At 29.2% G+C, this 14,590-nt stretch overlaps 1 protein-coding gene across 2 annotated transcripts in view; it reads left to right on the plus strand.

Annotated features, from left to right (window-relative positions):
- Positions 1-14,590, plus strand: part of LOC107444534 (uncharacterized) — a 401,614-nt gene that overhangs the window by 268,717 nt on the left and 118,307 nt on the right. For both annotated transcript variants that reach the window (XM_043043210.2, XM_071182641.1), the window contains one exon: positions 10,551-10,760. In XM_043043210.2, coding sequence (XP_042899144.1) covers positions 10,551-10,760 — 210 coding nt within the window. The remainder of the gene's footprint in view (positions 1-10,550; positions 10,761-14,590) is intronic.

The following is a 14,590-nucleotide window of genomic DNA, read 5'->3' on the forward strand; positions in this document are numbered from 1 at the left end:
TACTATTTCATATTGTTTTACAACACATGGCTTTAGCCCTCTGGTGGGAAAGACTTTAAAACAAAACTTACAACAGTTACTTTTCTCAACAACTGAAATTTAGAATAGTGTGATTAAGAAAAATATGTGAACTGTTTGCAATTTCAAATTAATATTGAAATGTACAGGTTTAGAATTTTCTACAGTGAAAAGTTTTCGGAACTTCAGTGTTCAAATAAGTATACAAAAGCTAGACGTTAAGAACGTATCCAATGAGCGAGTAAAGCGATCATCGGATTGCGAAGCCATCCGAAATGAACTGCGAAAGCAGTTCCGGGGGTTGGCGAGCACCAGCGAGCAGAGGGCGAAGCCTCCTAGTACTGTGAAATTGAAATTTTGTCAGCCTCGGGAAGAATGGGAAATTTCTGAATGTGTAATAAAAATTTCTGTGGTAGTAGTTAGTTCTATGATTAATAATACTAAGTTTTCTATTTCAAATAATAAAAGTTCGCTATTTTAAATAGAGCAAACCTTATAAAATGAATACATTCTGTTTCAATTTAATGTGTCCAATTTTATTGAATAATTAGCTGAATTACCGTTCTTGGAGCTGGGTAAAAAAGTAAATAGTGAAATTATCAGTATGAAATAATACTTAATCATGTACAAAATAGAAAGACATGTAACAACACAATAAATAAAGCTAAAATAATTTCAATTTTATTTATTTATCATTTGTCACCCTTTCTTAAAATTTGGTAACTATTAAAACTACACCAATTGAAATGGTAATGCTGATAAGAAAATTTTCTTGCTTTTCTCCTAAACGATCTACTGCCATTTCTCCATTAATTTTTCTTTTTAACACGTATCTTATTTTTTTATCTCCTTAGTACCTATTACCAAATTTAATATTTATTATATATTTTATATATTTTACATTTACCTTAAACGAATTAGTACTATTTCTTCATCAATTTTTCTTTTCCGTACATTCCTTTTTTTAAATGTTAATAAACATCTATTTTTAATTATTTAGTTCAATATAATCACTTTTTTGAGGCATAACAATAAGCAAAATAAACATGTGGTTTAGAAATACTAATTTGGTGAAGTATTCCCCGAATGCTACAACGTTCGTTTTTAGTTTATTAGCGAATAATAAATCCTTAAACCCCAACGATCCTGATTGGCTCTTGAAACGTGACATTTGTTTATGTTAGTAAATGTTATTTCCATTCTATTTCGAGTAAGCCTACCCCATCAAATATGAATTTTGTTAAGTGACACATTCTATGTTTTTTCACGAAAAAATATTTTGCTTAATTCTTACTTAACACAAAGACAGACACCGCCATGTCGAATATAAAGAAACTAGTTATGCAACAAAATTTCCAGATACACAAAACAAAAATAATCACGGTTACAATAAATTATATAAACAAATAATAAATCTAGGTTTTAAAAAAATAACGTTGACAAGAAAAAATTATCTATATACAAATTCGGAGCCGTACGGTGCCATATACGATACGATTCCGTATTTCATTAACTTTATGTTAAATAACATTCGAATTTAAGGAGAGAAACTTAGCTCGATCTTAATATCCAGAATATTAACATGCCATGTTGTTCAAGAACTACCAGCTAAGACTCATTTCTTAAATCTTGAGAGCTAAAAGACAGCTAACATCAATGATGTTACCTTTAAAATATTAGAAAAATAAAATAGGGCCATCTACAGTTTATTTTAGAACACATGCTAATGCTAAACCAATCGGAAAATTCCATTTTTCAGATGCCTCTCCCTAATTGAAAATTTCTTAAAAATTTAAAGATCGAGGGTTAAAATTGTCCCTCGCAGCCCCTGTCCAGATTTCAAGATGAAAGTATAGACTGTTAGATGTAAAAACTGCCGATTATATGCAGACGGATTTTTGACTACGTCATTTCTTATCAAAATGAGGATTATAAATTATAAAAAATGTTCGAATGATTAATTGAAAAACGGAATTATGCACGATAGGCAGTAAACAAATTCATAACCTTTTAATCAAGACATACTATCATTTTGTACACCATAATCATATCCATTAATCAGTAATTTTAGACAGTTTGATGTTCTGATTAAAGTTTACTAAAGAAGTTCTGAGCTATTCTTCCTATTTAAAATGGCCAACTGATGTAATTCGATAACAATAGTGGTCCAGTTCGAAATTATTCAGCTTGAGGTGCTGCCAGTTCAAGTTAAAATACAAAATGTGAAACTAGGAGTGTATATTTTCGCAGCGGTGATTCACGGTCACTGAGTATGTATGATAATAAGGAACTGGATTTAAATATGATTCGTATCAGGTAAGCTTTATTGCTGATAGAAATTACACCTCATCGAAAAAGATAGTAGCAAGAGATGTAAGTTATAAAAATGCATGGAATAAATTTGACTGTTTGCTATTCGTCTTTTTAAATTAGAAATTTTTTGTAAGTTCATAAATAAAAAAAAAATTAATTGAGGTCAGGGAATTTAATATTGGAAATTTCAATATACTACTAGTTTTTTTTTACCAACTTTTTTTCACTAGCATGTTGATACCCGGGTGGACAAAACTGCTTATGGATTTTATGATGCAGTGATTAGTTATTTTTAATTCAGTTTTTTGTTTGAACTTTCGTAAAAAATAATTTTTTTATTCAGTTTCAATTTAGGCATTTTGTGAAAGAAAAAAGTTTCAATTGCTCCAAACCTTGTTCAGTGTCCTATTTTGCTTAGGCTATGTTTCTGTACTGAAAAAAGTTTCAGAGCTCTAACTTTGATAAAAATTCTTTAGACCTTTAAATATAAGAAAACATTAAAAAATAGCAAATTGAGAAAAACAAGTTTAAGGATTATATTTGTGTCTAGTTACCATTATTAAACTCTGGAGCTTAATTTAACAATAACAATTTAAATCGTGACATTATTTTTGAAAATCATTTCTTAAAAAAGTTGAATAAAATACTTTTGTTTTTATTTGTTTCAGCCCATAGAAGTTAGACAAATTGAACAAAAAATAGTTAAACAAAGATACATAAAAATTGTAGGATACATAAAATGTTTCTATTGAATGTAAATTTATTAAAATTATTAAATTATGATAATAATAATAAACATTTAAATTACGTATAAGGTGTTAGCTCGGTTTGCTTATGATGGTCTATCCCACTCAAATGTCTGAAATTGTTAATGCGTCAATCGAAAAATGCTTATAACTTTTTTTTTCTAATTACGATTTTACTTTGAAATTTTGTACATATATTTCAAAATACTTTTCCGGGTGATTTGCGTTAAATTCTCAAAATCCAATTTTCGGTTATATTTTGGGTACCATTAAAAATCTAGGGAATGCAACTAATTTTTAAAATACATTGTTGATTATTAATTAAAAGTGGATCTAAAGCATCCAAAAACTATTTAGTTTACTTTTATTTAAAGCAAATGTCTTTGGGTAATGTAACTTCTTGAAACAAACAATTTTCATTATCCTAACATACATTAAAAAAATAATAATCAAGGACTTAAAAACCAACATTTTATCTGCAACTTTCATGTGACACAATTTCTCACTGGACACGGCAACCTCAAGGCATTTCTGAAAAGACTTGGCTTAAGTTCCAGTGATCTGTGTGATTGCAATATTGGAGGAACACAAGACGTTGAGCATTTTACTGTAAAATGAGAAAAGTTTTCTCCATTTTGAGAAAAATGGAGAAAACTAAATAATTGCTTTAAATTCGCTCAATATTAACTTTCCTCCCCCTCTTCGCACTTTTGTGGGAAACAAATCCATTTTCAAACTTTTCTGCAAATTCATTGATTCAGTTTTTAATGCAAGTTTATAAATCACTTTGTTTTGTGTACTATATTAATTTTTCTTTTTTCTCATCCTCTTAGTGAATGTTTTTTTTTCAATATTTTTTTTATTTTATTATTTTTTCTATTATTATTATTTTTCTTTTCAAAATTTTACATGCCCTTTTAGTATGTATATCTGTTTAAAAATCCTACATTGTTTGCTTCCATACTTACGTCTGTAAGCCTCGTGTTGTACTTTTTCAGTGGTGCGTGCACGAGGAATCATTTTGTTCTTGAATTTAAAAAAAATATAGGGAGAGTCGGGTACCCCCACCCACAGTCAATTTCATATGTATAGAATATTTTTTCAAATCAATGGGCCATCGGACATTAATTGTTATATTAAAAAAAAGATTATTTTCAAAGTTTCAAGTATTTATGCAGCTGTTAACACGGTAAACAATAGTTTTGAAAATATGTTGAATACAGTAGTCATGAAATTAAGAAAAATTGGTTGAATGTTTCGATTAAACTTCATTTTAATACTAAAAAAATAATTTTTATTATACATACAGCATTAAACTATGTAGTCTTAAGTTTAATTTGCACGAAGAAAAAAGTTTATATGTGAAAAATTGTTCCAGTAATTACAAATTTACAAAAAAATTGGATTTCGGGTAGCCCCGCTCACATGAATGTCGGGTATCACCGCCCAATTTTATTTCGTCGATAAATGTACAGTTGGAAAGATTATTATTTTATTGCTTCAAATTTGAATGTTATATGCATTTTTAAAAACAAATATTGCTGTTATTAAATGATTGTTATTAAATGATAGAATTCACTAAAAGTATATAAATATGTAATAAATAAAATAATTTTGTTATAAAAATGATAAATGAGGTTTATCTATTGTCAATACATTGGTCACTTTCATTTACACCTGAAAAAACAGTCAAAAACATAATTTTTGTAACTGGGCGGGGCTACCCGACACATTTTGAAAAGAGCTGAAAAACATGTTTTTTTAAATTTCTATTTTTTTTAAGTCAAACTATTCTTTTTTTGGTTTATCCTTTTTGCATTATTTAATTAGATGGTAAAACAATAGAAACATACAAAAATATTGATTATTACTCAATATTATACAGAAATATAAGCAATGCTCCCTAAGTGGACGGGGCTACCTGATTCTCCCCTACATAAATGACATAATTCGATTTGGGTGTTTTATCAATATTTAAAATAATAATTTCCCAATTTTTTAGAACGTTTTGAAACGTCAACGATGCATAATCGATTAAATTACAATTTTTTATTGTATCTGTTATCTGTTATTGAAAAACTATTGAAACAGAATTTAATAATGTATTTGTTTACATGACTTTTCTTAAACAGAGGAAGAAAATAATAAGTTCATATTTTTTTACTTTAGTATTTTTGAGATATATTTCTGGATAAACGTTATCCTGAGTATACTCAAAAACATTAATCGAACAACTGTTAAAACACTAACAAACATTCTATTTTGAAGTTGATATATTTTCGTTTGAATAATTTTTAGCGTAATGATCTCCTAACATGCAACTTTTTTAACCGTTCCGGGTCGTGAATCTAATGTTCTTTTCGTGCTTAAGCAAAATCTTTATTTTGTGTCTTAGAACATTTTATTTTGATTCGTTTTCGTCGATGCATGTGTTGGTATTTCACTCGTGAGTGCATGCGTAGATCCTGTTTGAACAAGATTCGAAGTGCAAGTTAAACAATTATTGAGGTCAACAAATTGAATATTGTACGTGAACGAATTATTCGAATTATTCAAAGTCACCTTTGTGAACTATTAAGTATTTTATGCAAATATATGGAAAATAAAGCTTAGGAGTTAATAATAGCACCAATGTGCTTAAATTACCGTTATGTTGCTTTTCTAAAGGTAATCTTACGTCATCTTTAATTTAAAACGTATTACATCATACTTATTAAATATTTTATAAGTAAATTTAGTTTTTGCCTAATAATTAGAAACATGTAAATTTTTTCTTATCTTATCTTACGTATTTCGAATTACGGACTTACTCAAAACTTTGTCAAGGAAAATTCTGTGTTACTTATTTTTAATTGTTTACTAATTTATTTGATTGAGATTTCTCAGGAAAAAGATCTTAGGTTGGTCTATTTTATTTTATAACCGTCGTTGAATAGCTGACCCAATTTAGAGTTTACGACTACTAATGTTCAACCCATATAATTTTAAACCCAATCCAGAAGACAAAGGAATTCAACTCCTGGATCAAGTATTGAGAGAAAATGAACGAGATTTTGGTGGAACAAACCCACATTTGCGTTACATGGAGAGGATAATCAAGAAAACCTTCCACTGTTAGCCTGACGGCAAGAAGACTCTAGCATCTGATCCGTCTACTACTGAGTATATTATAAGTCAGCACTGTGGTCGGTGCAAGCCGGGTGTGAAATTTGCATTGACCAGCCATCGCTGGGAGTCGAACCCGGTTTACGTCATTAGAAGACGAAAGCTCTTTCCCCTGAGCCACCACAGCTTTTGTTTGCCTATTTTAACCAATTTAGCGTTGCATCTTCTTTTAGAAAACAAACTAAAAGTGTTTCCGTTTGGAGCAAAGAAACAGACATTTTTGAGCATTCAGTTCTTCCTACTGACCTGGTCTGTTCGTGGCATAAGATTTTAATTTTCAGTTAGTAGCCAGTGGCCAGTAGTCTTGAATAACTTAGTAGTCACTTTTTCCTCAAAGCTAATGAGTGTGTGACCGATATCGATAGGTCCTTTTCATTTAATAGACACTTTTTGCAAATTTTTTTTCTGTTGGATTAGATTATATTTTTAATAAAATTTATATTAGAAATATTGTACCAGTATAAAACGTTAATTCAACTATAAAATTAAAATAAATAAGTGAAAAAATTTCGTTAAGCATACTGGCTTTGTGGAACTTTATTTGAAATTACTTGGGAAGGCGAAATACATTTATGTATAGATTAGTTATTATGTTACATTATAACTTCGAATTATGTGAATTGTTAAAGAACTTTTCTTCTACGTGAATCTTTCTATCACAAATTGATGGATTCTGAATTTTTAAAATTGAAATTCGAAATTTTGAATGATTTTCAAGAAATAAATTATGGGGATAAAGTGACCTGTTGTTTGTTTAGTTTAAGTCGCCTCATCTTTTTGTTGACTCTCCACGTGGCGAGTAGAGACTGATTATTTTCTATTCGTGACATTTTCGGCATGGTTTACGGATAGAAAAAGGCCCTGTTATGGGCCTTTTGAACTAGAGATGAGACAGACTTAGTTCGAGCCCGAGCTCTTTCACTTAAGAACGGCTCAGAATCTTAAGATTTTCAGAAACTTTTTACTATTTTTAAACAAGCGTTTGGTTCAGTTATTAAGCATAAAGAATATAAAATTTTTTAAGTCGAAAAAATTACAACGATCTGCTACTCCTGTTCGGTGTTTATTATGCTTTGTCAGGCTAACACTAATCGTCAATTGAGTGTTATGCATCTTAAAATTTTCTTTTTCAATTTTCGATTTAGTCGGTACTATATGATGTGATGTACGTCATTCCCTGACGAGTCGTTATGTGTGAAATGCAAATAAAGTTAGTGTAGCGAACTCACGGCGTTCAAATGACAGAGGTTTTATTAAATCTGGTAGTAAAAAGTAATGCTTTGTGAATGTTTGAGAATCGAGCGCCGTTATCGCCTCCTATTACTAAAAGCCTCCCCCAGGTTTCTTAAAGGTAGTCCATTCGGACCAGTATTAAAGCAAACCAGTTTGCGCAATAGCTATTCAATAGAAAATCTAGTAAAAACAAGAAAATGGTAACCAATATCTATTTTAAAATCTGCTTAATTAATGATTAGATTGGTTTATCCTACTTTTGTTAACCAACACCTATTAATTCGTCAAATAAATTAATATCAAAGTAAGTTTTTCAAATACTCTGGTAAGAGATGTTCAGTTTATTATAATTATTGTTATTATTATTATTATGTATTTAAAATCCAATTTGATGTATCGTAAATGTTATAAATGCTAGTACCGTCTTTGCCTCCTATAACTAAAAGCTTCCACTAGGTTACTGAAAGGTAGTCCAAATCGGAAATGTAATAAAGCACATTATTTTGCACAATATCCCTTTAGTAGAAAATCTAGTAAAACCAAGAAAATGGGAGTCAGTATATCTACCTTAAAATCTGTTTAATTAATGATTTGATTGGTTCATCCTACTTTTGTTAACCAACACAGATTAATTCTTCAAATAAATAATAGCAAAGTAAGTCTTTCAAACACTCTGATAAGAGATGTCCAGTTTATTTTTATTATTGTTATTATCATTATTACGTATTTAAAATCTAATTCGATGTATCGGAAATTTTATAAATGCTAGTACCGTCTTTGCCTCCTATAACTAAAAGCCTCCACTAGGTTACTGAAAGGTAGTCCAAATCGGACCTGTAATAAAGCAAATTAGTTTGCTCAATATCCCTTCAGCAAAAAATCTAGTAAAAATAAGAAAATGTTAGCCAATATATGCCTTAAATTCTGTTTAATTAATGTATAGATTAGTTCATCTTACTTCCTTATTAACCCCTCCATATTATATCATCAAATAAATTAAAGTGCTTTGATACTTTAATATTAATTTATTTTGGAACTGTAATATTCGTAGTACTTTGTACTACGTCTTTCAAGTACTTTTATAAGAGTTATTCAGTTTATTATTATTATGTTTTTAGAATCTTCCCAAGGAATATAGTTAAAACTAATTCTTATACCGAACTATATATTAATCTGTTATGAATAAAAACATTAAAAAAAACAGGTGTTGATTGAAAAAATATTAATTTTTTATCCTTATCCGAGGCCCCTTCTTTTTGTAACCCGCTGGCTGATTTATAGCAGAATATCCTTAGAGGTGAAAGAAACAAGTGTTCTTGTAATTGGTTCACGGCAGATATTTAGTTCTTTATTTTTTCATGATCGTAACTATTAACTTTCACAGTTTGGGGTAATAGGAAAAGATAAGAACAACTATGTTTTTCTCCGAGATAAAAACTAACACTTATCTCTTTTAAAAACAAGAATGATAGGATTGTTTTGATAATGTTATTTTAACACATAAAATTAATTTCTTTTTAAAAGAAAAACATAACGAGGTTTTATCTGTAAGATTATAATTCAATATTATTATTATATATGTTTCCTTATTTTAAAAACAAATGTTAAATTGGTTAACAAGGGTCATTAGTTTTAACCACGATTTTGGAAGCCGATATATGATAAGCAGCTCTTGGTTTAATTGAAGAAGAGTTTTTATGTTTAAAAAAATACAATTGCGGTTTTAAATATCAGTTTTTGATGAAATACTGGCGTAATTTTAATTTTAACATTTAGAAGAAATTTATTTCAAGAGAACTACTAAAATTTCAACTAAAATTACTCTATTCAATTTCGATTCTTTTAAGTGACACTAAATGCTTTATTCCTAACTTTTTTGGGCAGAACCTTAGAAAAGTTGTTTCTTTTAAACTTTTTAAAATAAGTTTATTACGTGATTTGCTTTCGGGAAGTCTGACGTATATAAATGAAGGATGCTAAATTAATGTTATTATTTTAAAAAGGAAATTGTGATTTTATTTATAACGAATGCGTCTTTATTTTTAAATTGTAAACCATTGGCTCTTTGAAACCTCGATTATGAGTGGCAAGTTTTATTGTTTTCTGGAATATATAACTATTAATATGCAACTCTATTAATAAATAATAACATTGTGTCTATATTTATGTGTCATATGATGTTCAAAGTCAAACAATAAGAGCTTCCTAATTAATGTAAATTTATTTATTGGAAATCCAATTATAATTCAAAATTTTCTACTCAAATATAATAAATATTTCTTTTTTCAAACTATGAATATAATTATATTTTTGCATTGTTTATATTACACTTCAAAATGTCTAACTTTTAAACCATTTTGAATAAATATATTCATTCTTCAATTTGTCATCGGCATTATTTAATATTTACTTTAAAAAATGAGTTTTAAAAAAATCTAAAATTATAATTGCAGCTTTTTATTATAATTACTTCTTTAAGATATTAAACATATAAAATAAAACAAAATAAAATAAATGCATTTTTTATTATAATTAATTCTTTCAAATATTAAACACCGAAAATGTATATTTTCAAATGTGAGCATTATTTGCTAATAATTTTTATAAAATCTTCTAAATATTCTGAAATTGAAAAAAAAATTAAGATGCACTTTTATTTTAAGTTTGATAAAAAGGTATAATTTGTTTTTTAATTTCCAAAAGAAAAATTTATCTAAAAATGCTCAATCCTAACTTTATGCATTTATCTTAACGAAGTTTTTGAGATACTTCGTTTTAAAATTGAAAAAAAAAAGTGTTTCAAGTTCCATCATGATTTGAGGATAAAATACCAGGGGAAAATGAAACCAAGACTGATATCTCTCTTTAATTAAGATTTTAAAAAAAATAATAGTAAAGAACATATTTTTTTTAATTTATTCTAAGAATATTAAAATCAATATTCTTTTTATTGATGACATTACGTTTAGATATAACGCAAATTCTTTTAAAATGGTATAATTAAAAATAAAAGCTCAGTTAAAAATGATATTTAAATGATCGCAAAATTTATTTTATTATTTATGTCGTTTGCAGGATCTTCAACAAGAGATCGAGGGTCGTGGCAAAGAACTCACCTCCCTGGTACGACAATGCGATTCACTGGAGGGCGCCACTATCGATTCAAATCGCTTACGGCGTGCTGCCACTCATTTGGAAAGAAGTTGGCACAACATTTGGATCCGCTCATTGGAAAAACAGTGTCTTACAGAGCAACGACTATTACAGCATCAGAACAACGATTCTGTGAGTGTTGTTTGTTTATAGTTTGTTTATAGTTGGTTTATGGTCATAATTCGTTCGATTTTGGATAAATTTGTACGACTGTTCTTGCAGGTAATTTAAATTTATTTGTTTATTTTTATGATTTTAATTTTTTCTTCAACTAAAAACAAAGTGCAGCAAAATTGAAACATTATAATTTTTAATACTTTTTTTTTCACGTGCAGTAATTTTTTTCCTTTTTTTACGTGATATTTAAGAAGTATTCTGTAGTACTCAACAGATTGTTGTTTAGTTACAAACGTCTTATTTTCTTATAACTACTTTTTGTATTTGTGATGTAAAATGAATACTATTATTTTTTTAAATTTCTAATTTTTTTTTTTAAAGAAAGAAGAGATTCGTTATTTTATAGAAGATATTTTATTTACATAAAAAATATTTTTAACATTTCATATACTTTTATTGTCAAGATTATACTAAAAAAACACTGCTTTTCACTAGTTTTGCATTATTTACTTAAAATTTTTAAATAATTACGCATTGTTTAAACAAATTATTGGTAACAATACATTTATGGCATTTAAACTTTCATTTCTGTCACTGTGTAATAATGAGCTAAACTTTAATGACTACCGAATGCAGCATACGGCACAAATAACCCCTTAGAAATGTTTTAAGTTAAAATTGTCCTCCTAAGAAGGGGGGAGGGGCAAATAATATCTTTTTAAATCAGCTGCACTGCCAGTATGACGCAGTTTGCCTTTGACTTATTATTAAGTAGTATAATAATAGTTAGCCGGGACTGTTTCAAACCTTTTTTTTTTTTTCAGACTTTATATACTAAGCGAGGACATATGATCCGAGTTATGCCAACTATCATGTTTAAGTTTAGTTTTTATTAATTAGATTTTATTAAACTTCTACTCGTTGTTCGTTTACTTATTCATTGTTCTACATATATGACATTTGTCCTCATTCTCATCGTGCTAAATTTTGCCGTCCTCTTCTCCCTTAACTTAACTCCCTTAACCATTTTGAGTGAGTCATAGTTTCTAGCTCCTTTTATTTTTGCTACCGTGCGCATGTGATGTTTTACGTTTTTATTACTATCGCCTTTAGTTTGTGGCAGAATATCCGTTACTAGCTTTACTGACCTTAAAATGTACATTTAATCCGAATTATAGCCTTTAAAAAAATAATTTTTTGTATTAACTCAGAAATGAAAAAAAAGTTTTCGCATCCACTATCAGGGCGTGTGGAGTTAGTTGATGAAAGAAGTAATGAAAAATCACACGATGGCTCAGGGCAGTGTTTCCCAAAGTGTGGTACGCGTACCCCCAGGGGTACAGGAACAGTTTAGAGGGGGTACACGTTCCTATGCGAAACATCTTGCAAAAAACGAAAATTTCAAAAAAAATTATTTCAAAACAAAGCTAGCCATGAAAATTTACGATTACGTATTTTTCTATTGGCTATTTTTGCAGAGTTAACAGTTAATAACTAGTGGTGTCAACAGCCAGTTGTGATTTTTAACTTTTGTGCAATTTTTTTTATAGTAAAAAATACACTCATTTTTTTATTAGTGGTACACAGCATTACGAAAAATTTAGAAAGGGTACACAAAAGTCATAAGTTTGGGAAACACTGCCCTAAAGTAAAGAGAAGCTACCCTCCCTGAAATTCGCTATTCTTGTTTCCTTAGCAGCAGACGGCNTTTTTTTTCATTCAAGATATCTCAAGTTACCAAATGAAAGACGCGATGGCTCAGGGTATAGAGCGCTCTATGGAGCGAACAATGAGGTGAACCGAGTTCGAATCGCAGCGATATCTGGTCGATAAGAATCCATATCCGGCAAGCACCGACCTCAGTACTGACGTGAAATATCCTGAGTGGTAGACGGATCATGGGTCTCCTAATTCCTCATTTCTCCCAATATTTGATCCAAGAGTTCCCTTGTCTTCTGGATTGAGTTCAAAATTACAAGGCTACGGAGTTGTACATTAGTAGTCGTAAGCTCAAAAATTAGGTCGGCTGTTCAACGACGGTTATAAAATTAAAAGTTAACAAATGAAATTTTTAACTTATGTTATTTGAGATAAATTATGTGAACAATTATAGTGTATGTCACATTATAACAGATGGTCGAAGGTAAAATCAACACACCTGATGGTTAGCAATAACAACACCATCTAGATTCGTGCTCCCATTGCAACTCCTCCGAATTAATCTCAAATCGTGATGTGGTATGCTCTACCACGTGCGAAAGACCATGAAATCTTGATATTTTTTTTATTGATAACTACTTATATACTCTAATTATATCCGTTCTTCTCAAGAAAAAGCTATTTAATAATTAATTTTAATGCTAATATAAATTAAATGCACGCTTGCTCATTAATGAAGGATTGGCTAAAAACCAACTTAGACAACAAACGGCGACACCCTCTTTTTTATTGGATCGGATAGAGTGTATAAATTTTGCATGATCACGAATTAAATAATTTTTCAGAACTAAAACTGTGGTATTTTACGAAAAAAGTTAAGCATTTTGCAGAATAATGTTTTTTAAATAAACTCAAAAAGAGACGTTTATGTTATCCTCATTGCAATATTGTATTTTATTTTATTTTATAACCGTCGTTGAACAGCCGACCCAATTTTTTGGGTTTACGACTACTAACGTTCAACTCCGTAGCCTTGTAATTTTGAACCAATCCAGAAGACAAGGAAACTCCTGGATCAGTACCCCCAGAGGTATTGATTTGTTGTGGGAACATGGAGGACTTTGAGACTCGACAGATTTAACGTGCATCAGTCACCATTTACTACACGGGGAGTCTTCGGCCGGCGAGGATCGAACCTACGACCTCTTGGATATGGGCCCAGCGCCCTACCGACCAGGCTATCCCGGCCTTGCAATATTGTATTGGAGTACGCAGATGCTTATAACTAATTTTTATTAAAATGTTTCAGGAATTGCTATCGAAACATCAAAAATCAAGTGCTTAGTAGCGCCTAAAAAATTAAAGTTAAATATTTATAAGTGTTTTCTAACTACTTTTCTTTTAAAATAGTAAACTTTAAAAATTAAATGCAGTTAAAACGTTTTTGCGTTTGCTAACCTTCGAAACTGTTTTTAAAAACAACTGCAATATTATTACGAAAAATTAAAAACAAAATATCCAATGAAAACATTTTTTTTAAACTTATTGCTAATTTTTTAACATAATGTCAGAAAATATTTTTCAGTTAATGATTATAAGCTAATTTTAATGAAAACAATTTTTTAAAAAAACTTTCTTCCTCAACTGTTTCTGAAACTTAGCAAATAAATATGATTTGCGTATCGTTTTTAAAAACTCCGTAACTTACATTTTACATATATCACCTAAAATGAAATTAATTACTATATTAAAACGTTTTTGTAACAAACCTTGTAATATTTCTCAAGCTTGAATTTAAAAAAAATTGGCCTTGAATTTATTAATCGTAAGTTGTATATGTCTTGCAAAAGTCGTAAAGATTAGGCAACTTTATTTGCAAAAAAAAAAGAAGAAAGAAACCTAATTATTTTCACACTGTGACACGCAAAGGTAATTTAATGCACAAAAAACTTATTGAGATTGACGCGTTTCCTTTTTTTTTTCTCCTTTTTTTTTACCGATACTTTTGAAATCGCCAATACGGAGTGAATAACTTTTTTTAATTGAATTTTGTGGCAATATAATGTTAAACTTTAAAAACAAAATGTGCGTATTAACTTTGCGTCGTTATTTCAGAAATGCATTGTGTAGTGAACACTATTTTATATTTGTTTACTATGTGTTAATGAGTCAGCTTGTGTTTCTTT

This window comes from Parasteatoda tepidariorum, chromosome 6, assembly GCF_043381705.1.
Source record: "Parasteatoda tepidariorum isolate YZ-2023 chromosome 6, CAS_Ptep_4.0, whole genome shotgun sequence".
In the NCBI taxonomy this organism is placed as follows: Eukaryota; Metazoa; Arthropoda; class Arachnida; order Araneae; family Theridiidae; genus Parasteatoda; species Parasteatoda tepidariorum.